The following is a 27,543-nucleotide window of genomic DNA, read 5'->3' as shown; positions in this document are numbered from 1 at the left end:
CGGACCTGCAGAACGACCTAGCTAGTTATTGGGGACGTTGTAAAGCAGCTTTTTGAAAGGGAAGTCGCTAACGAAGTCGCTGTAAAGTCCTTTTACACACTGATACTTTCTAGCGATCATGCTGCACAGCGGGAAACAAAGAACCAAAGAATGGTCCTGGACGATTTGTAGCGATCAGCAACTTCACAGCGGGGGCCAGGTCGCTGATGTGTTTCACACACTGCAATGTCGCTGGGGAGGTCGCTATAACGTCACAAAACCGGTGACGTTACAGCGATGTCGTTTGCGATGTTGCAGTGTGTAAAGCCACCTTAAGACACCGAGGGGCGGATAAGTTGTAACCCTGGCAAACTGTAGAAAAGGAGTATGACTCAGGAGGAAGAAAAACCTGTAAAGGGTATGTGCACAGGGATTCGGCTCAGTTTCTGCTTTAAAAACTCAGCAAAAAGATTGTTTTTGAGAAGTGTTGCTTTTTTGTTATGGAGGAAATGGAGTTTCCAGTCAATTTCTGCTACAAAAAAAATCCTCAAAAAGCTCTATGTACACATACCCTAAGAAATAGATAACAGACTAAGGGCTCATGCAGACAAGCATACAAATAAAATATCACACCGCACATGGTATTCAATAGTGCTGGTTCAGATGATTGAGTCTCGGGGTCTTTTATGGGCTCAGCTCAGCCTTTGTTAAAAGTTCCACCTGCTCACTGTGCAAGGAAAATCCCCAATTGTTGTGTTACGGAGAGATGTAAGGGAACACTCCTTTTCCATAGCAAACTCTCCCTGAAGCAGACATCCACAGAGCCATGCCCGGGGTCAGCGCCACACCCTGCTTTAAGTGCAAATGACTTTTCTTCTCCTAGGAACTAATTCTATTCTCCACAACTTGCATTTTATGTTCTTTCAGGTTTTTGGCTGTTGCATTCCTTTATTTTTTAAAGAATGTATTGATACAGGTACAAGCATGTACTCGCTGCTGGATCGTTGCAAAGGCATTGCCTAGGATGTAGCAAATGCGGTTTTCTTATTGCAGTCAGGCAGATTAAGAGCCACTGGGTACTGTACTTGGTGATCTCAATCTGGTTAAAGGGAACCTGTCATGTCATATTAAACTGATGATCTAGGGTTCATCTGCAGGTAAATGGAGTTAGAAAGTTGCCTGGCTGCTGTTCTGAATATGCAGCTCCTGGGAGAAAATGAACTTTATTCCTCCTGGGAGCCACCGACTTTCCATCATTTAGGTTTTCTGTCACAGCTAGTCATCGCTCACTGCATTGTGAAAGGAAGCGGTAAGTGTCCCTGACCACTTTGACTGGCATGTCTATATACAATATGTACAGAATAAATACATTTTATTCATGATTCACTCAAAAAGCTATTCAGTGAATTAAAACTATCAGATCCAGGTTTTTACCATTGAAAATATGCATGATCAATTATTCAAAAGGGAGAGAACTTTCAAGAAAAATGTTACACTAAGGCTTGTTTCAGACGTTCGTGTTTTAGGTACGTGTGACATCGGTTTGTGACATTCGTTTTTAACACTGATGTCACACGTACCCATGTTACCCTATTGTGTACTCTCACACGGCCGTGTTTTTACACGGAGACGTACCTGTTTTTTCTCCGGCAGCACGGGTCTCACACGGACCACACACTGATGTGATCCGTGTGACACGTACCGGAGAAAACGGGTTTTTAAATAAAGATTTTCTATATTTACCTGTGTACCATGCTGTCTCTGGCTCTGCTGCCTCCCGCTCCTGACCCCTGCTCATTATTTTCATTGATTATTCACTGCATTGAGCAGCTGGGAGCAGGGGCTTTGCGGTCACCGCCGAGGATAGCATCGATGGGGACATAGCCAGTGACAGGTGAATATCCTGCCAGCAGTGTGTGCAGGGACGTCCAGGAGGTCCTCGGATTTCCCAATGAACTCTGAGGACACCTCTGCAACAATTGCGTTACAGCGAGTGTCACGATGGTGACTTCCAGGGATTCATGAGAGTTCATTGGGAACCCTGATGAGTCTCTGGATGTCACTGCACAAACTGCTGTATACTCACCTGTCACCAGCGATGTCCTCGGGTGTGCTGTACCCAGCCTGTCCCCGCGATGCTCCGGCTTCCAGATCCTCAGGCAGTGAATAATCAATGAAAATAGTGAGCGGGACGCAGCATCACTGGGGAGAGGTAAATATAGAACATCTTTTCATTAGAGACACGTGTTTGCATACAAGTGACACGTACCGGGTAAACCACGGATGTCACACGCGTAACACACGTATGACTGGTACCTGATTAAAAATGGACGTCTGAAACCAGCCTTATAGAGTAATCTGCAGACACAATCCTGATATAAAAACATGATTCACTAATAAGCGAGTTTTAAAATACTTGGATTTGCGATAGTCATGTATTCATTCAGAATAGTGTGCAATGCAAGTCAATGGGGAATACTCGCAATGTAACGAGTAACCCAAATGCTATACTATTCGCACGAATAGTGCGGAATTCGGGTTACTTTTTACATTGCGAGTATTCCCCATTGACTTGCATTGCACACGCTATTCGGAATGCATACACGAGTACTACACAGTACTTGTTACGAGTATCGCAAATCCGAGTATTTTGAAACTCGCTTATCATTAGTTTCAACGTTTCCCGTTTCATCTCTTTACAATTTCACCTTTTATTATAGAGGCATTCTCCCTCCAAAAATATTCTATCTAGGGGGGGCTGAGCGCTGTACATATCATGCAGTATTAGATGTGGCCCCTAAAAAAATGTTGGTTTTGTAAATTTTGTTGGAAAAATTAGAAATTGCTAATAAACTCAACCTTTCCAAAAAAAAGGTTCAAAAAATGGTGCTGATGTAAAGTAGACATGTCAGGAATGTTATTTATTACAAATTTTGTGATATGACCATCTCGTTAAGCAGAAAAATTCAGTGTTAAACTGCAAAATGTTCTAATTTTTGATATTTTCATAAATATATGCAATCATCAACCAACCAATATCAACCACTAACATGAATTCACGAATAAAAAAAAATTCAGAATGCATGGGATATGTTGAAGTGTTCCAGAATTATTAATGTACAGCGACACTGGTCAGCATTTTGAGTTGTCCGGAATGTGTAAACGGGAGGGATTGAGCTCACTGGTTTTGCGTGTCCTGTAACTGGACAGCATTGGCTTGCCTGAGCTTTCTCTACACAATGAGGGAGTTAAGCACATGCAAAACCAGTGGGTGGACTGGTATTGCCAGCCAGGGTGCACCAAACAGCCCAATTGGTACATAGGTAGGTTTTACCCTCTACTCAACTGTGTTTTGTTTATATTGTTAATAAGGATTGCCAGATTGTTTCTCCTTAGTTCACATGCCCTAGAAACGTATTTAAACAGACCAAGGTATCACAAAATATTTTAATAATTTACAGCAGTTTAACATTTTTTATCAACCCATAAATCCTTGTGCCGTGTAATTGATGGACAGCAGCTTCTGGCTTCGGGTGCTGTGGACACTTCAGTCTTTACTCCACTGTGCACTTAAATCAAGATTAACCATACGGCTAATTACCATACATTTCCTACACATCAAATGCAAGTCACAGGATCAAGTATGGCTACATGGTGAATTACACAAGGACTCTATTTAGCCTCGCTTACAGTAGGTGTCCCTGAACACGTGAGGCGCGCTGCACTTCATCCCAAAAGGTCATGTTACTGAGAGCCCAGATATGTGATGTGAATAACTGCGGTGGCTGCAGCTAACACTCAGCATTCATTAATATTAGAGTTGAGAAAGTACCAAACTTCTTATTCGCTGTACTCAAAGAATACTGTCTAATACTCGCGTAGTTGTTCCGAATAGTGTGTGCCATGCAAGTCAATGGGGAAAAACCCACAATGTAACTAGTAACCTGAATGCCGCACTATTCGTGCGAGTAGCAGTGGGAAATTCAGATTACTCCTTTTATTAAGAGTTTTTCCCTCGTTGACTTACATTGCTCATGCTATTCAGAACAAATATGCGAGTATTAGACAGTATTCGTTATGAGTACAAAGTTAGGTACTCGCTCAACTCTAATTATTAGGCTGTGTGCGCACGTTGCGTTTTTTCATGCGTTTCCACTGCGTTTTAATGCAAAAATGCATGCGTTTTGATTTCCGAGCAGTCTATGGGAAATAGGGCGCACAATGCTTTTAAAAACGCTGCATTTTAGTTGCAGAAAATGTCAAAATCTCTGCGTTTGAAGAAGCAGCATGTCAATTGTTTTTGCCATTTTGGCAGCGTTTTGCTAACATTGAAGTCAATGGGAACGCTCAAAACGCATTCTAAATAAAATACTAGCGTTTTACATGCAACACGCATGCTTTTTTGACATTATATTGAGGTCATGACGTCTCCTTGTTCACACATATAGTCCGTCAATTAAAAATGTGAAAATCAATAAATTTTTCGTTATTTTGAACATAAAGATTAGATCACATTAATCTTTATTAAAATTAGCTATTTTGTGTATGATTTCAAGCATGATATTTATCATTTTTTCATAGTGTTTGAATGTTTAAACTTTATTTAGTAGGGTATTTGTATTGAAAATGCATCTTTCTTTAAGCACAGAAAATGCATGTAAAACGCCTGCGTATTTTCAGCTTTTTTTGTGGTCAAAACCAAATTTGACATTGCCCAATTCTGCCAGAGGATGCGTTTACAACTGCAAGACACTGAACGCAACGTGCGCACACAGCCTTATGCCTTTTTTTGTTTGAGTTTGATGTTTTTTTTATTTTCGCCTCCTTTTTCTTTTAATTTGCGCCTTTTTTGACGTTGTTTCTATATGGGTTTCTCTTTTTCCATTCGTCGTTATGACTATTGTTTCGAGAGCATTTCAGCTGATTTATCAATTGCAACTTTTTAAAGAGTTGCAAAAGTTGGTACAAATATATATATGCCAGGTCCCCCATAGTAATTTCATGCACGACTGCTCATTTGGCACTTTTTTTTTTGCACCATTTTACTATATATGAATTTTGAGCAAAATAAAAAGAAACACTTTACTTTTTGATAAATTCATGAACTGCATAAGTACTATTGAAGAATTTATCAGTAAAAAAAAAAAAAGGGAATTTTGTTTACTTACCGTAAATTCCTTTTCTTCTAGCTCCTATTGGGAGACCCAGACAATTGGGTGTATAGCTTCTGCCTCCAGAGGCCACACAAAGTATTACACTTTTAAAAAAGTGTAACCCCTCCCCTCTGCCTATACACCCTCCCGTGGACCACGGGCTCCTCAGTTTTGGTGCAAAAGCAGGAAGGAGAAAACTTATAAATTGGTCTAGGGTAAATTCAATCCGAAGGATGTTCGGAGAACTGAAGACCATGAACCAAAAGAACAAATCAACATCAACAACATGTGTACACAAAAAAACAACCAGCCCGAAGGGAACAGGGGCGGGTTCTGGGTCTCCCAATAGGAGCTAGAAGAAAAGGAATTTACGGTAAGTAAACAAAATTCCCTTTTTCTTTGTCGCTCCATTGGGAGACCCAGACAATTGGGACGTCCAAGAGCAGTCCCTGGGTGGGTAAAAGAATACCTCAATAAAAAAAGCCGAAAACGGCCCCCTCTTACAGGTGGGCAACCGCCGCCTGGAGGACTCGCCTACCTAGACTAGCGTCTGCCAAAGCATAGGTATGCACTTGATAGTGCTTCGTGAAAGTGTGCAGACTAGACCACGTAGCTGCCTGACACACCTGTTGAGCCGTCGCCCGGTGCCGCAATGCCCAGGACGCACCTACGGCTCTGGTAGAATGGGCTTTCAGCCCTGAAGGGAGCGGAAGCCCAGAAGTACGGTAGGCCTCGAGAATCGGTTCCTTGATCCACCGAGCCAAGGTAGACTTGGAGGCCTGAGAGCCCTTACGCTGGCCAGCGACAAGGACAAAGAGCGCGTCTGAACGGCACAGGGGCGCCGTGCGAGACACGTAGAACCGGAGTGCTCTCACTAGATCCAAAGAGTGCAAATCCTTTTCACACTGGTGAATTGAATTGGGGCAAAAGGAAGGCAAGGAGATATCCTGATTTAGATGAAAAGGGGATACCACCTTAGGGAGAAATTCCGGGACAGGACGCAGAACCACCTTATCCTGGTGGAAAACCAGGAAGGGAGCTTTGCATGACAGCGCTGCAAGCTCAGACACTCTCCGAAGTGATGTGACTGCCACCAGGAAGGCTACCTTCTGGGAGAGACATCCAGCAGCGGCTCAAAAGGCGGCTTTTGAAGAGCCGTCAGAACCCTGTTAAGATCGCAAGGTTCCAACGGACGTTTGTAAGGTGGGACCATGTGGCAAACCCCCTGCAGGAACGTGCGGACCTGCGGAAGCCTAGCTAGACGCTTTTGAAAAAACACGGAGAGCGCCGATACTTGGCCCTTGAGAGAGCCGAGGGACAACCCCTTGTCCATTCCCGATTGTAGGAATAAAAGGAATGTTGGTAAGGCAAACGGCCATGGAAGAAAACCGTTATCAGAGCACCAGGATAAGAAGATTTGCCAAGACCTGTAATAGATCTTGGCGGATGTTGGCTTCCTGGCTTGTCTCATGGTGGCAATGACATCCTGAGATAACCCTGAAGACGCTAGGAGCCAGGACTCAATGGCCACACAGTCAGGTTGAGGGCCACAGAATTCAGATGGAAAAACGGCCCTTGTGACAGCAAGTCTGGGCGGTCTGGAAGTGCCCACGGTTGACCCACCGTGAGATGCCACAGATCCGGGTACCACGACCGCCTCGGCCAGTCTGGAGCGACGAGAATGGCGCGACGGCAGTCGGACCGGATCTTGCGTAGTACCCTGGGCAGCATTGCCAGAGGGGGAAACACATATGGCAGTCGAAACTGCGACCAATCCTGGACCAAAGCGTCCGCTGCCAGAGCTTTGTGATCCTGAGACCGCGCCATGAAGGCCGGGACCTTGTTGTTGTGTCGTGACGCCATGAGATCAACGTCCGGCGTTCCCCAGCGGCGACAGATCTCTCGAAACACGTCTGGGTGAAGAGACCATTCCCCCGCGTCCATGCCCTGACGACTGAGAAAATCTGCTTCCCAGTTTTCTACGCCCGGGATGTGAACTGCGGAGATGGTAGAGCCTGTGACTTCCACCCACTGCAGAATCCGCCGGACTTCCTGGAAGGCTTGACGACTGCGAGTGCCGCCTTGGTGGTTGATGTAGGCGACGGCAGTGGCGTTATCCGACTGGATTCGGATCTGCCTGCCCTCCAGCCACCGATGGAAAGCCAATAGGGCTAGATATACTGCCCTTATCTCCAGAATATTGATCTGAAGGGACGATTCTATTGGAGTCCAGGTTCCTTGAGCCCTGTGGTGGAGAAAAACCGCTCCCCAACCTGACAGGCTCGCGTCCGTGGTGACCACGGCCCAGGTTGGGGGGAGGAAGGATTTTCCCCGAGACAGAGATGTGGGTAGGAGCCACCACTGAAGTGATGTTTTGGTTGCAAGGGAGAGAGAGATGTTCTTGTCGAGGGAAGCCGAACTCTTGTCCCATTTGCGAAGAATTTCCCATTGGAGTAGCCGTAGATGGAATTGCGCGAACGGCACTGCCTCCATAGCTGCCACCATCTTCCCCAGGAAGTGCATAAGGCGCCTTAAGGGGTGTGACTGACTCCGAAGAAGTGATTGCACCCCCGCCTGCAGAGAAAGCTGTTTGTCGCGCGGTAGCTTGACTAACGCTTGCTGGGTATGAAACTACATCCCGAGGTAAGTCAAGTGATTGGGTCGGCGTCAACTTGGATTTCGGGAAATTGACGATCCACCCGAGATGAGTGGATGTGTGCCTCCTTCCACACAAAGCATAAAACTGAGGAGCCCGTGGTCCACGGGAAAGTGTATAGGCAGAGGGGAGGGGTTACACTTTTTTAAAAGTGTAATACTTTGTGTGGCCTCCAGAGGCAGAAGCTATACACCCAATTGTCTGGGTCTCCCAATGGAGCGACAAAGAAAAGATAAATCAGTCCTAGACTGTAGTAAATCTGTAATATGGTCCAGTTGGAGGCTTTATTTTTTTCTTTCTTTCTTTCTAACTAGGTTTAAAGAAAAATTCCCCCCCCCTTCAAAAAATGAAAAATTGTTTACCATTAATTCTGTTTATATGTGTAATGCGAGTGTGTTTATCTACTCACCTACTGCTGCTTTCTGAAATCCAGAACTGCTCTTTAGACGATCAGGTTGTGCTCTGCATGACCCAGAATGTCTATTACAGTGCGAGCCTAAAGCCAATGGCGCGTCAGAACAAAACTCCATAGACTGACAGTGTAAAATACTTCTGGCTCTCGCATAGAGCTCAGTGTGACCCGGATAGTCTATAGAGCAGCAACATCACTTAGAAGAGGAGCAGACTGGGTGACTACATTATTACACTCACACTACGTGCTATCAGTCTAGTGTGTATGGAGGTGGCGCTGACTGACTGTTGTGGGATTTCGAATAGGCATGTTCAATTTCGGACTGCAGATTGCATAGTTCTCCCAGAGATAAGCTGCCAGCCAACGTTTCTCATAATGAACACAAGAGGGTCAACCACGATGATTGTAAACCCAACAAACGGCTGAAGCATCACTCTGCCAACAACCATCTAATGTGTATGGACCGTTTTAGGTCACTTGCCAACAGGCAGAGTTAGAGGCTGATCCGCTGCTAAAATGACATTGCATGTATCCGAAGAAGGATCATAAAGTTGGGGGAGAGGCGAGGGAGGAACCCATAATACTGAAGCTGAACAAAGGTTTAATAATGCAGCCAAATGAGAGCCAGTAAATTATTAGGAACTAATGAGTAAGTTCTAGGGTAAAATTCTAGAGCAGCTTCCGTCTAAAAATGTCAGTAAGAGACATGCAGAATACGTGTAATACTTTCTCAAATTTTCTTTTTTATAGTACCATAGGAGGAAACCCTGGATATAGTGATGTTTTATATTAATCAAGAGACAAATATAACGTAGCTTCACTTCATAGTTGAAAGGCATGTCTGCCGTCTCACAGCGAGGGCCCGACTGTCTATGGGATGGGTCTAATATTACAGGTCTTTACTCCACTAAGTGCTGCCAAGCAGAAAAAGCAGACCTAGTTCATGAACAAAAGAAGTAGACATATGATCTTAGGAACTCAAAAAAAAAATAATAATTCAGCATTATTTTGTCTGTAGAGTGAACATAATATATAAGTAAAAAATAATGTAGCGGCTCTTGTGTATACTCATTGTAGATGATGTGCCAATTATGGGTAGTCTGCCATCTTGGCACCTTCTCCTCTGATAAGTTTCCTATAATGCCCCTGGCTTTCCAGAGGGAATGGACTCTCATTACACTACAATGTCAGCGATATAGAGCAGTAATTAGAACTGCTGTGCCATGAATCACAGTATCCTATGTGTTGCCCTCTGCTGGTGATAGGTTTCTTCATGTCAGCACTAACAAGCAAAAGGAGCACTGTTAAGACTTCTCAACTAAGCATACACTGGAGAATCATCCACACAACTGCCTGTAATGAGAAGGTTCAAAATAATTGGATGCAACAGAGAATATTGTTGGTAAATTAGCATTACACATGCAAAAAAAAAAAAAAAAAAATACTACTGGAGTGCTATGTTGAAACAGTTTCATCTTTGGAAACAATACAGCGAGAACATTGTGGCTTTTTTCAACCAGCGTGACAAAAAAGAAAAAAAATTCTATTAGATTACCTCATTTGAAATAAAAACCTTTCACGTCCATAAGCCAGGACTTTTCTGCTGGTAACCAATTTGTGGAGACCTCATGTCAAATATTGACAAATTCTATATCTTAGATACTGTGCCCGCTTCATGGCAAAAGTGCGTTGGAGAGATGTTTAGAATTGATGTTTACTCAGAAAACGACGCGAGAGAAATACTCCTAATATCTTTAAGTCATAGGTATCTCATAATCTAGGCAGTCGGCTCCAAACAAGACCTGATCCCGCTTTTAATTGTGTAGACCTCTTACCCATTTCTTACAAAAATGCAAGGGAAATTAAGTAAAAACGCTGAGGGTAGAGTTGACCTTACATCTGTAAATATGTCCGAATTCACAAAGGAGAAAAGGAAAAAAAAAAAAAGGAGTCAAAACCTAAGAGACAAAGCATAAAAATAGTCACCTTCATTGAGTGATTCTGTACAGTGGACATCTCCTCTACACCTTTGTACATTATATACAGAACTACAGTACAAAAAAAAAAAAAAAAAAAAATAGGAGTCTCTTTCCACAATCTGAATTCATGAAAAAAAAAAAAAATAGCTAAAAACCAGCATCCGGACTTATAAATAAAGCAGAGAAAGCGAAAGCAAGGAAAACTATTCCACCGATGATGGTCACTGCAAGAGAGGAACAAAAAAAGGAGACAAGTTAGGGAAGGTTTGCAGAATTTGCTTTGGAAATTTCACTCGCTTAGGCTGCTTTCATACATCCGGGTTTTTGCTGAGCGGCACAATACGGCGCTTTGCAGAAAAAAACGCAACCTTTTTTTGCCGCCGGTTGCGTTTTTTACCGCATAAACTTGCATTAGCGCCGTATTGTGCCGCATGGCCTTGCGTTGCGTCCGGTTTTTGCCGGATGCGGCAAATTTAGCTCATGCGGCGACCGAATGGATCGTTGCCTGGCACGTTTTTTTGTGCGGCGAAAAAACGCATTGCGCCGGATCCGGCGCGATTTACAATGCAAGCCTATGGATGCCGGATGCGGCGTCCTGCGGCAAAAACCGCATCCGGTCGCCGGATGCGTTTTTTTGTACTGTGCATGCTCAGTATCAAGCCGCATCCGTCAAAAAACGGACGGGCCGCATGGGAAAGCTTATGCAACGGATCAGTTTTTTCCGCCGCATCCGTTGCATAGGTTTTTGAGCCGGATTGAGCCACACTGCAAAAAAACTGATGTGTGAAAGCAGCCTTATCAATCTCATCTATCTATATCTCTGAAAACACACACAAATGTAAATAAAAAAAAACCACCCATTATTACACAAATGATTTATAAAAATCAGCAGTGGATCAGAATATTTACCACAGGTGGAAGAATGCTATAAACTAAAAAAGGAGCCCTAATAGACCACAGGAAAAAGAAAAAAATATTTCTTTCCCTGCCGGAGGGTATGACTCAAGTTTTCGGGCGCCCCCGTTCCGCGTCGGCTGACAAAAATAGCAGGAAAAATATAAAGGGAAGTAGTGAAAGGGTTAATGAAAATCATCACTTCCTTGCATAAATGCTGGTCTGCAAACTTTGCCTTGCCTCGACGCGTTTCCCCTTTCCCATTTAGAGGTTCATCAGGAGGCTGGGGGAGGAAGTAGAGTCCGGAGGACAGATGAGCCATGGCTGTTAACCCTTTCACTACTTCCCTTTATATTTTTCCTGCTCTTTTTGTTGCCATATTGTCAATGCCTTTTAGGTGTTTATGACTATATAGTTTGGGGGGTGGTGAAAAGTTACCACATTAATTGATAACAGAGTCATTAACCATTTGAAGTTTGTTTCTATACTGCTGGGTGTTGTAGTGCACCTCTTTTGATTTTGTCCTCCTTTATTAGGTTGCTATACAATTGAATCTAACATAAGTCTCTTTTTGATATTTGATTGTATTACTGGGCATTATGGTGCACTCTCCTCTATATAACCTTTTTCCGATACACCAGTCACTGCTTGGTGTTTTTTAGGTTATATCTGACTCACATTATTATCTCATCCTCTGTGAGAGAATTCCCCCCCCCCGCTTTTGGATGACCACACCACCACTGGATTGGGTTACATTGGAGGGATTTTCATATTCTATCAGACTTTCATGGCAATAGATGTACTCAGGATAACCATTTGTTATTTATGAATCCTATGTTGTGTGTATTAGTGGGGGTCAGAAAAAAGTATGCAGTCATTGAACGGGGGGCACCCCAAGATTTGAAGTGCAAAGATTGTTTTCCGTAGTCAGGTATAAATCTCTCTGATTTATATAATTTTTGCAATCATAGTTTAGCCCGTATTGAGCATTATTGTACTTATATCTGTTGAGATCTATGGCTTTCTCTTACGACAGGGAAAGGGTCAGGAAAGGTGTCATACCCTCCGTTGTCAGGCAGGGAAAGAAATATTTTTTCTTTTTCCTAGGGTCTATTAGGGCCCCCTTTAATTTACACCTTTCCTCCACCTGTGATAAATCTTCTGATCCACTGACTATTTTTATAAATCACTAGCTGTAGTACGCGGGCGTTGCCCGGGATAGTAACTGTCTCTCTCCCAGTCTGTCTGTCTGTCTGTCTGTCTTTATCCCTGTCTGTTTCTGTCTCTGTGTGTAGGTCTGTCCCTTTCCCCAGTCTGTCTTTGTCTTTTTCCCTGTCTGCCTCTGTCTGTCTCTTTCCCAGTGTGTCTTTCTGTCTGGCTTCCCCCCCTATCTGTCTGTCTCTTTCCCTGTCTGTCTCTCTCTTTCTATCCGTCTCTCCACCGACATCATATTACCTAACACATAAGCTTCTTATACTATGAATGTCCTTTGTTCCTATAGCAACCAATCATAGCTCTTATTAATAGCCTGTAGCTCGCAGCTCCATTCAGTTTAATAGAGGCAGGTTTTTTGGAGTGTAACTGTAAAGTGCAGGGTTACATTTTCTTGTCAAAACAGTCTGACGTTCCCTGAGTCACATGGGGCTTCTGTGCAAAATTTTGTGATTGTAAATGCGACAGTGTGGATTCCTTTAGCGGACATACACACAGCTTTATATATTAGATTTGTGTAATATTGGGTGGGTTTTGTTAGTTTTAAAACTGAATATTGGGGTTTGAGATGTTTTGTGAATCCTCTTTGCACTCTACCAGACTATTATTTTGGGTTAACACCTGTCCATACATTGAAAAGTACTGTAATCTTTTTTTCAATTCGCTTTTAAAGTAATAAAAATAACTAAAGTAGTTTAATTACCAGTTCGAACTGAAATCTTCTGTGCAATCATTCTTCCCCCGATGACTGCTAATCCAGTGCAAAGACAATGCCCTACAGTACCACCAACAGCAACGCCAAATGGGTCCTGCAGGAAAAACCATCATGACATTTGCAATATTTGTAAGAAAAAAAAAAAAAATGGAACCTGTTGAGAGGACTACTCAAATTAGTAGTTAAACAAAAAAAACAAAACAAAACGAAATTTAGCAAGGTGCTCAAATGAAAGAAGAGGGCTAATGTACATTAAAATAGAGTGCTCTACCTAAAGGGAACCTGACAGGCGCAATTATGTACTCAGAACCATGAGCAGTTCTGGGTGTATATTGCTAATCCTTGCCTAACTGTCCCTGTATCTATTAGCATAGATAGAGATCTTTAAAAGATACTTTTTGATATGCTAATTAGGGCAGGGACTAGTCGCAAGGGCGTGATTTTCCCCAGACTAGTCCGCCCTCTTTGCACACCCACAAGCGTGTGCTAACATGCTATTCAAAGCCCATTGCCCTGCATCATCAGCAGTGACACGCGTACTTGTGTCCGTTGTCACAGCCTCAGGTGCCAGGCTTAGTTAGGGTCAGTGCACAAGATCAGAAGTCACCACACGTCCGGTCATGCGCACCATGAAGCCAGGTGTACGCGTCCCGGCTTCAGAGAGGTCTGGTGCTTATGACCAGAAGTGCCGGGACTTCTGATCACGCGCACTGACCATAGACCAGGCGTCTGAGGCGGTGACAACAGACACAGGTATGTGCGTAGTCCCTGCACTCATAAGCATATCATAAAGGATCTTTAGAAATAATTTTTCTAAAGATCTGTTTATCTATGCTATTATAGCCTGGGACGGTTAGGCAGGGATTAGAAATATGCACCCAGAACTGCTCATGGTTCTGGCTGAATATTGGACCTGACAGGTTCCCTTTAAAAAGTGGATTCATTGAGTTTCACTATACTACACACATACTACTAACTACATATTAGATTTAGTATAAACTTTCAAAAAATGATAATAAAAATGAAAATCCCTGTAATAAGTGGCTATTATCTAATCACTTCAGCCTCATCAGCCCCAAGATCTATTATATTATGTGTGGTGTTTGTAAAGTGATATCGTGAAAGATCTGCTCTAAATGACAAATTAAAAGACTATTTAAAATCCATTTAGAATATTATTCCAAAGAAAACTATTAACCTCTCTGGCAGCCAAGACAATAGTGGTAAGCTGAGAGCGATCCCCCCACTCTGCCAGGAACGTCAAAGTGAACGCTTGGACAAAAATTGGGGAGATGAACTGCATCCATTTTTTCTTGGGAACCGCTGGTCCAACTCCACTTTCCACATCGCTAGGACCGTTCAGGAGCTTGGTTCTCTGAAGCTTAAGAGGAAAAGAAAAAAAAAAAAAAGAATTAGTCCAATAAACAACAGGTGTGAATTTCTACGGGATCATTTGTCAGAAATTCGGGTGGGTGAGATCTTTTCAACGCAGCTTGAGGAGGACTGCTCCGACATAAGGGAAATGACCGCGGAGAACCTGTGCAGGCCTAATACGCACCTCTTCATCCTTTCTTTTGATTTCGGCTTGAACTTCCTCCAGCTCCTCCTGACCTTCATCTGGACTCATCTTTAACCCTTCCCGTAACATTCGAATGCCGAATATTGCAAAAAGGGCCGTGGATACATAGTAGGTGTAAACTCTGGGGATGACGGTGGTGGCATAGCCAAATAACACTGAAGAAGGGGACAAGGAGAAAGCATTAAGTAATAGACGTAATACAGTCATTTACAACAAGAATCATATCTCCCACAAAACGTATTTTTTACCATCCACAGGCTAGGTGATAAATATATGACTGGTGGTGGGTTTGGCTGAGGAGACACCACAATCCAAGAACAGAAGTACCTTGTGTGATTGGAGCACTGACACAGGACTTCTCCAACCAATTCTATGGTAGAGGCACGGCACGCACAACCACAGCTCCATAGACAGTGACTGGAGCAGTTATCCCGCAGATTGCGGACTTGGGTTGCCCCTTTTTGGGATCAGTGGGGACCTCAGCAGTCAGCCCCTCAATGATCCTACATTTCTCAAGTGCTCGGCGCACAGAAATATCTAAAGCATTTGCCCCCTTTACATTAAGCTTCTTTTTAGCAACTGGTTTCTATGCATTAACAACTGTTTACTGAAACACATGCCACCATAATAAATTATGCAAAAAAAGTGTCACCTGATAAACAAGTCATCAGTCCTAAGGCAAGCATTGCTCCAGCGAGGACAGTCAGGCGGTTATAGCGCATGGCCATGATGGCAGCTATAAAGAAGGTCTTATCTCCCAGCTCTGACACAATGATCACAGATATGGCAGCTACAAAGGCATGGATGAAGCCCAGGTTAGCGGTGGGGCTGAAGTCTGCATTCCCAACATGTACAGCAGGTGGTTGGGTGGGATTCTGCTGCGGAACAAAGCGAAACATAACCCATGAGAACAGATTACATTCAGGTGGTCCGCCACGTGCACATCTATTAGGATCAGTCTGTGTCTTAAGCCGGCATTAGATTGTAATAGTACAGTCTCACAAGTTAGTGCACCCTCTCCTAATTACGGATATCGGCCACAAGTAATGTCAGCAGGTACATAAAAATAAAATCCAGTGTACATACAGTCCCTCTCCGTCCTGACCCTGTATTCTGCGCAATGAAAACATCCAGAAGTAGGAGAGGGCCACACAAGCCGGCATCACAGTGTACGGGAAGTGCTCACAAAGGATTAAAATAGGGAACTACCAGCAAAAAAAAAAAAAAAAAAAGTGACTGCAGATAACTGACAGATCGTGATGGGCGATCCCCTCGATGGTCGGGATTGGGAACCTCGCCCGAGCGTTTAGTAAACATCGAGATCGGGCTAACACGATCTTGCGTCCGATCACCGATCTCTGGCCTTCCAGTACAGTTATGGGATAAGGTGGGGTGGGAGGGAAGATGTAAAATAATGACTATAGCTAAAAATAATAAACATTGTAAGCAGACTATCTCCCGGCCGTTTCTGCTTCCGTGTCCGATCATTGCTGTGCCCCGCAGGTTAAAGGACCTTCCATGACGTCATAGCCATGTGACCAGTCTGCTGTAAATGTTGTACAGACATTGGCTTACAGACTGGTCACATGACTATGACGTCATCGAAGGTCCTCACTGTCAGCTTGCTTCTCGCTCTGTACAGAGCGATGTAGCAGAGCTGACAATGCTCTCTGCTTCCCACTTTGTATAGACTGTCTGTGCAGAGTGATGAAGCAGAACTAACATTGCTGTCCCTGTGGATTACGTCGGACTAAGTTTTTTTTAGAATAAAGATGGAGTCTAAATGTTTGTGTTTTATTTCTAATAAAACAAATTAATTTTCTGTGTGGTTTTTTTTTTTTTTTTACTATTTATTGGAAATTCATGGTGGCCATGTCTAATTTGGAGTGACACCATGAATTTCGGGCTTAGTACCATCTGAAAATACAAAGCTGGTATTAACCAATTTATTACCCAGCATGCCACTGCCTTCAGAGCCGCTGGACGAGACGGGTAAAGCGCCTGGAAATGGCGCTAAGAAACAATACGCCATTTCCAGGGGCGGCTGCAGGCTGCCAAGAATCCCAGCCCCCAATTGCCTGGCTTTACCTGACTGCAAATCAAAATATGGCAGGAGGCCACGCATTTTTTTTTTATTTTTTTTTTAAATAATGAAAAAAAAAAAATGGGCTTCCCTGTACAGTGGAATTTTGGTTAACGAGAACAATCCGTTCTGGGAGTGTGCTTGTTAACAAAGTTACTTGTTCAGCAAGGCAAGATTTCCCATTGGAAATCATTGCAATGCAGAAAATTCATTCCACAACTTGTTAAATGTCCCATCCTGGTCCCCAATTCTGTCATTCCACACATGCACAAACACACACACACACACACAAACACACATGCACACGCACATATTATGCTCACCTTACCTTCCACCGCCGTTCTCCTGGGACTTGCTGTTCTCTAGCACGGACTGTGTATCTGGTAACCATCACGACGAGGGAGGAACTTCCGCACCCAGAGCGCTGACATCAAAGGCAGGAGCCGCTTGCCTCCGATTGGCCAGCGCGCTGCCTTTGAGTAGCGTCTGACAGCTGAAGTTCCTGCCTCGTTGCTATGGTTGCTGATACACATCCTGGAGCAGCGAACTACAGACCCAGGAGGCCGGCGATGGAACGGAAGGTACACATATCATGCTCACTTTACCTTCCGTTCCATCGCCGGCCTCCTGAGTCTTTTAGTTCGTCGCGAGGATTCCTCCCTTGTTGCGATGTACCGGCGGACTATAAGAACCATGAGGCCGGCGATGGAACGGAAGGTAAGGTGAGCATAATACTGTATGTGTGTGCGTGCGTGTTTGTTTGTGTGGACTGCAAGAGCGGGTCAGAGCGCGGTGGATGGACGGAACGGGAAGTGTGTGCGGTGAGTATTTTGCTCGTACAGCAAAGCTTTCTTGTAAACAGTTACAAATTTACAGAAAGCTTTGCTTTGAAATTCTCGTTAAGTGGGTTACTCGTTAAGTGAGGTTCCACTGTATTTTGATTGCCAGCCAATGTAAAGCCAAGCAGATGGGGGTGGCAGCCCGTAGCTGTCCGCTTTATCTGCGCGAAGTCAAAAATACTGCGGAGCGCTACGTCATTTTTTTTTATATTGCAGCCTTGTGGCCACGTGAAGGCCATTTCCCGGCTCTGACACCAACGAATCCTCACAGTGTGCGCAATGTGGACACAAGTTGGCAGACTTGTCATTTTAAACTGGACAACCTCTTTAATATTTCAATATTCTCTGCATAAAGCTGCAGAATCCAGAGTCAAAGCCAGACAGTAAAGATGCAATTTCAGGACAAAGCTTTGCACTTTGTGCCTGTGGACAGTAGATCTGCTCTGCTCCGGCAGCGCACTCTCCTCTATAAAATAAAAGAAACCTCAATCATGAAACATTCGCTGATAATACTTCTAGGACTAGATCATTATAAAAGCTGATGGGCTCAGGATGTATATACTCTGTCTCCACAATACAGCAATGTAAGCAGCGGAGGAAGGAGAAACCCCCAGGAGCAATGATCTGATAGAAAGGCTGACTTGTGTATAACGGACCACAGCCTTTCTGCAGGAGGTAAAAGCATTTAATTCTAATTAACCGGATTAATGAAGGAGGGAGTAAAAGGTCACATCATGAGCACAGCTCATCACAAGAGCCAGTGGAAAGCTGCAATAAAAACTGGCATGTAACGTATCGATGAAGAAATGTCTATCACTTCAATGACCAGGACATTCAGTAAGAGGTCATGACACAAACAGGACGAGCAAACAGTAATACTGCGCGTCTTAAAGGGGCACTGGCTTTTCTATATAATCCCCTATTCATTATTTGCTGACTTCCCAATACAAGGCCCGGAAAAAATAAGACTTTTCCACTTTCCTTAAAAAAAAAAAAAAAAAAATGCATTTGTGGGTCAATGGTTCTCCCAGGTTACAGTTCATAATAAATGCTGCTGAAGTGTTCATAGCACTGCTCACACACAATCTCTATGATAAATAACCGTATATAAGAAGAGGCGCCAGCCATGGGTTTTTAAAAAGTCAGAAGAAAAAAAAAAAAAAAAAAAAGAAAAAAAATCATGTCATTGGAAATCTTGCCCAAAACGAAACATCAGAGCAAACATCAGTGATCTACCACAGCTAGAAGACTGCTTAGTATAGATGTTTACTTTCTTGTAAGGAGCCTAGGTTGACCCAACAGCATTATCCATCCTCCACCAAACCTTACAGCTGACAATATTCAGGCAGGAAAGGTTATCCTCGTACTCACCAAACCCAGACTCCTCTATCAGAGAGAAGATTCATCACTCCCAGAACCTGGTCCAGTGGAGATGACTACCCTGTTTCCCTGAAAAGAAGACACTGGCTTATATTTTTTTTTGCCCTGAAAAAAAGCACTATGTCTTATTTTCGGAGGGTGTCTTATTCTCGAGGAGACATGGTTGGGGGTAAGTACCCCCCACAAAAAGCAGGTTCCCCCCCAATCTCAGGATCGTCATACTTACCAGCCCTGGGCGTCTGTATGGCTCCCAGATCCTCCTGTGATCTCCCAGCAGGTACGCTGCACGCCTCCCCTGCGTCTGGCTGACATCAGATCTTACGCACACCAGTTCTCCCTATGATCTCCCTGCAGCTGTGGTCCCCTGCGTCTGGCCGATACTCACACATCGGCGCACACACACACACACACGATCGCATATGTGACGCCCTGACAGTGCAGGTAGTCACACATTAGGCCCCCGCATAACACCTTCCCTCACCTAGGTTACATACAGCCGACCTGAAACCCTAGCCACCCCCCTCAGAGCAAGACAGGCACACCAGTGGGTGGGACCAGGCAGTTAGGAAACTGCCCACCTAGGGGTCTAGACAGCTTGGTGCGGGAAACCCAGTAGATTAAGTCTAGAGTTCAAGTTGAGAGGAATGTGGGCTGGAGCTAGGTGTAGCTCCAGCAGAGGTAAAGCTCAAGTTGAACAGCACCAGGGTTGGAGCCCTGGTACCTTGGCTAGGTGGCAGACGGTGGTCCTTGTCAGCAGGCGACAGGAAGATGGCAGCCGGAGATCCGAGGTGGACCGGAACAGGGTTGGAGCCCGCCGGTACCGACACCAGAGAACCGACCTGGAAACCGTGCACAGAGGGGGTACTTGGACCCTGAAGACAGGACCGGAACCAACGGCCTAGCTAATTAACCAATTGAGGGCAGGATTTTAGGTCCTGTCTCAACCAAAGTCCCAAAACCAGACAACCACCCACAGAGAGGGATAGGGCAACCGCCAGGGCCTGGTAGATCCCACGGGTCAGCGGGCACGGCTCCTCAGGTACACAAGCCGGGAGCAGACTCCCGTGTTCCATACCGGGAAGTCCACACAAGCAAAAACAGTGCAGAGGGAAAAAACGGCGACCACCAGTCCGGGTGGGGGACCAGATTACAACCGGCCGCAGCGGCTATCCACCAGCACCTTGGTTTACCAAAAGACTCGTGTGATTTATTCAACTGAGTAAACAAACATCCCCTGGTACGTCCGGGTGCACAGGCCCCTACCACCGCCATCCCTTGCACCAAGCCATCGGGTCCCGGGGCAACCATCCCTACCCACGGAGGGGTTAACATCCAGCAGCCATCACACCTTCCCCGGGTATCCTGCACCAGCAGCGGTGGTGTCCCACTTCACCACACACCGTGGGTGGCGTCACAAACTGAATACGGCCAAGCCCGTACAACTACATCCCCCTTTTCATTTGGCGTGTGCTCGTGACCCCCCCGGGTCCGGAGGATCCCTCGAGCCACACAGCGGGTCCGGATCCGAGCAGCTCGGCTGCTACAGGCGTGGGACGGCACACATACTCACAATATCGCACATACGCGCGCACACTCACAACATCCGGAGATACCACATGCTTCCGGCCATGTGATCCTTGGCAGGTCCTGGAAGATCACTGCACGCACAGTTTCACCGCCGAGAAGCAAACGTGTGTGTGTGTGTGTGTGTGTGTGTGTGTGTGTGTGTGTGTGTGTGTGTGTGTGTGTGTGTGTGTGTTTCGCTGCAGGACCTTGCTGCGCTCACCTGCTCCCGGTCGGCGTCTGGTAAGTATGATCGGGAGTCTTCTTTCTTCTGTCTTCTCTCTTCTGGGGGTGCCCGCTGCCTATAATGAAGTGTCCTGCAGTGTCTAACTTTTTCACCGCTGCATGCCACTTCATTATTGACCGTGGCTAGGTCTTATTTTCAGGGGATGTCTTATATTAAAGCTTCCCTGGGAAGTCTTATTTTCGGGGAAACACTGTATACACCACTCCATCCCACACCTGACACTGCGCTTGGTGATGTAAGTCTTGTATTAAGCTGCTTAGCTGTATTAACCAATGCCATGATGCCGCCGATGAACAGTTGTGCTAATATTAATGCCAGAGGAGGTTTGGCACAGAGTCAGCAGAGCGTAGGCGACACTTACTTGCCTAAGCCCTCGGAAACCCTGCTCTCTAACTGTTCATGGTCTCCACTTTGTGGCTGAGTTGGTGCGATTCCTAAAGGTTTCCACTTTTCAAGAATACCACTGATTTGCTCTAAAGGTGGCAAAAAATTACTGTACAAATCATGTCCATGCATAAAGATACCAGAGGCCTGCAATTTAAGAAAGAAAAAAAAACCATTACACCAGTTTCAGGTGTCCAACATTTACAATCTTAGTATGGACGGATGTATTGTATGGCCCGCCTGCGAGTCGCGTCTATGTGGCTCTTGAATTTGGTTCTCCGGCTGCGTCCAAACATTGTGATCTGTGCTCAGACTGTGCATGTTTGATGTGAAACTGGCCTTATGATAACCATGGCCCAGCAGTCTCCTGCGGTGCATTACGCTACATGCACACGCTGCATTTTTTGCCATGTTTGTCGCGTTTTTTTGGTGGTTTTGTTATTAGCAAGTTCTGACTTGACTTCGCAGCAAAGTCTATGAGAGTCCAGATTTGCTGTATGCACATTGCAGTTTGTCAAAACCATGACAAAAAAGAAGCAGCATGTTCATTCTTCTTGCGTTTGTCACCCATTGAAATCAATGAAAGGATGAAAAACGCATGGTAGCAAAAATTGGTGCATTTTGCATGCATTGTACTTACATTTTTGGCACGAAAAATGCAGGTCACCCACATTGTTCCAGGATAAATACTGTTCTGGAGTGAATCTATCATATACAGTTAGGTCCAGAAATATTTGGACAGTGACACAAGTTTTGTTATTTTAGCTGTTTACAAAAACATGTTCAGAAATACAATTATATATATATATATATAATATGGGCTGAAAGTGCACACTCCCAGCTGCAATATGAGAGTTTTCACATCCAAATCGGAGAAAGGGTTTAGGAATCATAGCTCTGTAATGCATAGCCTCCTCTTTTTCAAGGGACCAAAAGTAATTGGACAAGGGACTCTAAGGGCTGCAATTAACTCTGAAGGCGTCTCCCTCGTTAACCTGTAATCAATGAAGTAGTTAAAAGGTCTGGGGTTGATTACAGGTTTGTGGTTTTGCATTTGGAAGCGGTTGCTGTGACCAGACAACATGTGGTCTAAGGAACTCTCAATTGAGGTGAAGCAGAACATCCTGAGGCTGAAAAAAAAGAAAAAATCCATCAGAGAGATAGCATGAAAGTAACTCAAGACTCAAGACTCCATGAAAGTAAATACAAAGGGTTCACATCTAGATGCAAACCATTCATCAATTCCAAAAATAGACAGGCCAGAGTTAAATTTGCTGAAAAACACCTCATGAAGCCAGCTCAGTTCTGGAAAAGTATTCTATGGACAGATGAAACAAAGATCAACCTGTACCAGAATGATGGGAAGAAAAAAGTTTGGAGAAGAAAGGGAACGGCACATGATCCAAGGCACACCACATCCTCTGTAAAACATGGTGGAGGCAACGTGATGGCATGGGCATGCATGGCTTTCAGTGGCACTGGGTCACTTATGTTTATTGATGACATAACAGCAGACAAGAGTAGCCGGATGAGTTCTGAAGTGTACCGGGATATACTTTCAGCCCAGATTCAGCCAAATGCCGCAAAGTTGATCGGACGGCGCTTCATAGTACAGATGGACAATGACCCCAAGCATACAGCCAAAGCTACCCAGGAGTTCATGAGTGCAAAAAAGTGAAACATTCTGCAATGGCCAAGTCAATCACCAGATCTTAACCCAATTGAGCATGCATTTCACTTGCTCTAATCCAGACTTAAGACGGAAAGACCCACAAACAAGCAAGACCTGAAAGCTGCGGCTGTAAAGGCCTGGCAAAGCATTAAGAAGGAGGAAACCCAGCATTTGGTGATGTCCATGGGTTCCAGACTTAAGGCAGTGATTGCCTCCAAAGGATTCGCAACAAAATATTGAAAATAAAAATATTTTGTTTGGGTTTGATTTGTCCAATTACTTTTGACCTCCTAAAATGTGGAGTGTTTGTAAAGAAATGTGTACAATTCCTACAATTTCTATCAGATATTTTTGTTCAAACCTTCAAATTAAACGTTACAATCTGCACTTGAATTCTGTTGTAGAGGTTTCATTTCAAATCCAATGTGGTGGCATGCAGAGCCCAACTCGCGAAAATTGTGTCACTGTCCAAATATTTCTGGACCTAACTGTAGATGCGCCACTTCTGGGGCAGCTGTGGGCTGCTATTCTTGGGCTAGAAAAGGCCAAATAACCATGGCGCTTCCCACCCTAATAATATCAGCTCCATGTTGCCTGCTTTACCTTGGCTGGTTTTAGAAAAATGGGGGGGACCCCACGTCATTTTTAAAAAGACTAAATAAATAAAATTAAAAAAAACGTGGGATTCCCTCTATTTTACATAACCAGCCAAGGTGCAACAGACAGCTGAGGCTTTCAGTCTGCAGCTGTGCTGGATATGAAAAATGGGGGGGGGGGGACCCCACGTCTTTTTTTTTACCCCCCCAAAAAAAAAAAAAAAAAAAAACAGCTGGCCATGCTAGCTATCCCTTTATCGAGCTATTCTGTTATTTCTACCTATTCTTTCTAGTTTTTCTATCTATTCTAGCTATCAATTATCCTATTATCCTATCATATTTTGTTTCTTCTTTAAAAACCGCATTAACAAAAACGCGGCAGAAATGCACCATCATTACAAGCGGGTTTTTTTTTTTGTTTTTTACATTTCCAGGCTCTCTGTGACAAGGTGCAGTTTTGGGTGCAGTTAAGGCTAGGTTCACACACTGCGTTTTTTTTTACGCTGCGTTTTTGTGCGTTTTTTGCGGCAAAAACCGCACAAAAACGCTCCCGCGGTAAAAAACGCACGCGTTTAGCTGCGATTTGGTGCGTTTTTTTGCTGCGTTTTGGCTCACTGCATCTTTATGCGTTTTTTTATCAGTGAACAATGCCATTAAAGATTGTTGAAAAAAAAAAAAGGTCTGATGTCATTTCCTTCTTCAATATGTTCTTCATTCTCCACTAGTGTATGCAATAGAGCAGACAGCTGCAGAACTACAAGGCTCAGCATGCTCCATCCAGGACTGTATGCTGGAGGGAGAGGCAGAGGGAGCAGAACTACAAGGCTTAGCATACTCCATCCAGGACTGTATGCAGGAGTTTTTTGCCCCCCAAAAAAATGACTTGGGCTTCGCCATATTTTTGTATGCTAGCCGGGTACAGCAGGCAGGTACAGGCTGCCCCCAACCCCAACTGCCTATTTGTACCCGGCTGGGAACCAAAAATATAGGGAAGCCCTTTTTTTTTTATTTCATGAATTTCATGAAATAATTTTAAAAAAAAAATGACGTGAGCTTCGCCCAATTTTTGAGTCCAGCCGGGTACAACTAGGCAGCTGGGGATTGGAATCCATAGTGCAGGGTGCCCATGCTTTCTGGGCACCCCCGCTGTGAATTGCAGTCCCGCAGCCACCCCAGAAAATGGCGCTTTCATAGAAGCGCCATCTTCTGGCGCTGTATCCAACTCTTCCAGCTGCCCTGATGCCGGGTGGCTCGCTGGGTAATAATGGGGTTAGGGCTAGCTGTATAGCTGGCCCTAAGCCCGAAATTCATGGTGTCACGCCAATATTAGACATGGCCACCATGAATTTCTAGTAAAAATAAAAAAAAACCACAACACAGAAAAATATTTTTATTAGAAATAAAACACAACACAATTAGTGACTCCATCTTTATTGAAATAAAGAACCCCCCTCCGCAGTAATCCTGGGTCAAGGGTCCCACGCCGTCCAATCCAGATCCAATATCATCTGATGGATTTGCTGGAAGGCAGAGCGATCAGATGATGTCAGGTTCTAGGGGCTGAAGCACATCACACATCAGCTGATTGTATAAACGGCTTTTATACAATCATCAGCAGATGCATCGGTGCAAAAAAAAAAAAAAACTCACTTATGTGCTGATTACCGGCAGCTCCTGGAGCGATGGGGCGGGAGTCTGATCCTGTCCGATTGCTGCAGCAGCTGCCGGTAATCAGCTGATGAAGTCTCCTGACGCATCCGCTGATAGCTTAAACCGGCCGGGCGCCCGCGTCACTGCGATACTTACGATCACCTGATGCGTCAGGTGACTGCATCAGGTGATCCATCGCCAGGTCCTGCCTCTGTCGGAGGTGTCCCAGCCGTCTGCACACAGCCGGAGCGGCGATACCGTGAGAGGAGCTGGGAGCGGGCATGGCACCGGGAGTCTGCAGACAGGTGAGTATAACTTTTTTTTTTTTTTTCTACTCTTAACTTTTGTTTTCGCAGCCGCTTCCACCTCCCGCCCGAACATGGCGCCGCACGGCAGCATACATGCACAGGATGGGAGGTGGAAGCGGCGGTGACGGTACCGGGAGGATTCACGCTTCTGTATATACTGACAGAAGGAATCCTCTTCCTGTACGTCACTTTACTACCCACCTCCTGCGTTTATAGCTGCGTTTTTGGTCTTAGAAACGCACCAAAACGCAGCTATTTGCGTTTCTCATTGCGTCTTTCAACATCCCATTGCAGTCAATGGATGAAAAGCGCAGTGAAAAACGCGGGAATAATTGACATGCTGCGTTTTTGTGGCGCCACAAAAACGCAGCTGAAAAAAAAACGCTGTGTGCAGACAGCAAAAATGAAAACTCATAGACTTTGCTGGGGAAGCAAAGTCATGCAGTTTTCTGAGCAAAAACGCACCCGAAAACTGCGCAAAAACGCCGCGAAAAACGCACTGTGTGAACTTACCCTAAAAGTGCAACGTGCACATATAGTCTTTACACTACCAGGAGCTAGGCATAGGAGCTGCTCATTAATAATGCAGCCGGTTTCTGGGCAACTCAGGTTGGTATTTCAAGGTACACACAGTAATGCCAACTAATCACCAGAATATTAAATGTCCCAGGAATGAGGAAGCCGAGCTGCTCCTAACAAAACTAACACCCTCCTGCATTAGATTTCACAATTCTTGTATGCAGAGGACATGGTGGCCCTGATCCTTTTTTTATTTTAGGCTCTTTTTTTCTTCTTACTTTTGTGCCAAACTCATTCTGGCATTTGCCCCATTTTTACTCTAGTTTTAAGTCCTCATTTTTTGGGAGTACTCAATGATATGGACGTGGCTTTCAGTATCCAAATGTTCAAAGCCAATTCATTTGTGACCTTTCAAAATGTCTCAAAACGTCTGAGCAAAGTTACTCCAGCGGAGCACAAAATCTCACTAGGTTTTTGCAGCTGAGGACTAACATATGACAATTTGAAGCCTCATATAGGTGCTATTAGTTTACTGGAAGGAAACAAAGGGATTGAAAGGGGGTTGTCTGAATAGTGGACAATCCCTTTACAGCTACATACAGATTTGCCAGAAAACAAGCTATGATTTTCCTGCTCACGGCAAAATCCACATGTATCAAAGGACAAAATTTGTGGTCAATCCACAATATAGTAGACAAGCTGTAAAATGGAAAGCCTTCAGATCTGTGCGGTTGTGTGCGGCTTGGGGTTTATACTATTGCTGTCACTTGCTGCAGATTTTCAGTGCTGACACATTGGGGTTACACACGGCCTGTGACAAGCTCCTGAGAGCTTTTACTGTAACTGAAAGGACCACTTCTGCATTTTGTTTTATTGCAGCGCTGGAGTGGTGCTTTAGATATAATTCCAGCGCCACTCCTGTCAGTCTGCAGCAGTTTGTGACTGCCGGCCGCGCCAGTGTCATGAGCACGCCTGAGGTTACAACCATGCCAAACATGGTATCCATCCACACACCTGTTTCAGGGTACTTGCCCCTCATCAGTGTGGAGTAGGAAACTGGCTAGTGGGAGCAATGCCTAGTAGAAAACTACATAAGCAAAGATGGTTGACCTTAGGGAGATCAACCTACAACACCGCAGAGACACCATCACGTGTTTCTCAACGCAGTGATTCTAGAGCAATGCCCCCTGGGAAATATTCAAAACAAGACACACTGATGAGGGGCAAAAACCCCGAAACAGCTGTCTGTGGATGGATTCCATGTTTGGCATAGGTGGTCTCCTTGACTGGAGACTGCCCTTTCCGTGGTTGTTCCTTCCCGGTGAAAGACCTGGCTAGTTCCTGCCAGCGTTAAGAAACATGTGATGGTGTCTCCGCAGGCTTTCTTGGTTTGAATATTTCCCAGGGGGCATTGCTCTAGAATCACTGCGTTGAGAAACACGTGATGGTGTCGCCGCGGTGTTGGATGTTGATCTCCCTAAGGTCAACCATCCTTGCTTATATAGTCTACTCACAGCTGGCAGTCTTGTTCTATGGCCGCTCGCTGTGAAATGCAGCAGAGCTGGGAGCGGCGTGGGACCTAGTGTGGATTACACCAGACCTGGAAGGGTGTGTTGGGGGTTAATAAGGTGGTGAAAGGGTGTGTTTTTGTATTTTAGTCAAAATATAAGATTTTTTTTTTTCTGTGTTTGTACTTTACAGATTAGTGATGCAGGTATCTCAA

At 44.6% G+C, this 27,543-nt stretch overlaps 1 protein-coding gene across 2 annotated transcripts in view; it reads right to left on the bottom strand.

Moving 5' to 3' along the window:
- Positions 1-10,172: 10,172 nt before the first annotated feature.
- TMEM165 (transmembrane protein 165) overlaps positions 10,173-27,543 on the bottom strand; it is a 19,757-nt gene continuing 2,386 nt past the window's right edge. The window contains exons 2-6 of one of the 2 annotated variants that reach the window (XM_075347048.1): positions 15,232-15,457; positions 14,559-14,734; positions 14,199-14,381; positions 12,989-13,094; positions 10,173-10,403 (exon numbers count right to left, since the gene is read on the bottom strand). In XM_075347048.1, coding sequence (XP_075203163.1) covers positions 10,327-10,403; positions 12,989-13,094; positions 14,199-14,381; positions 14,559-14,734; positions 15,232-15,457 — 768 coding nt within the window. In that variant the 3' untranslated portion in view covers positions 10,173-10,326. The remainder of the gene's footprint in view (positions 10,404-12,988; positions 13,095-14,198; positions 14,382-14,558; positions 14,735-15,231; positions 15,458-27,543) is intronic. The other variant, XM_075347049.1, reaches the window with a different exon arrangement.

Source organism: Anomaloglossus baeobatrachus, chromosome 1 (assembly GCF_048569485.1).
Source record: "Anomaloglossus baeobatrachus isolate aAnoBae1 chromosome 1, aAnoBae1.hap1, whole genome shotgun sequence".
Taxonomy (NCBI): Eukaryota; Metazoa; Chordata; class Amphibia; order Anura; family Aromobatidae; genus Anomaloglossus; species Anomaloglossus baeobatrachus.
The sequence above is the reverse complement of the archived record's forward strand: the minus strand, read 5'-3'. Positions and strand labels throughout refer to the sequence as shown.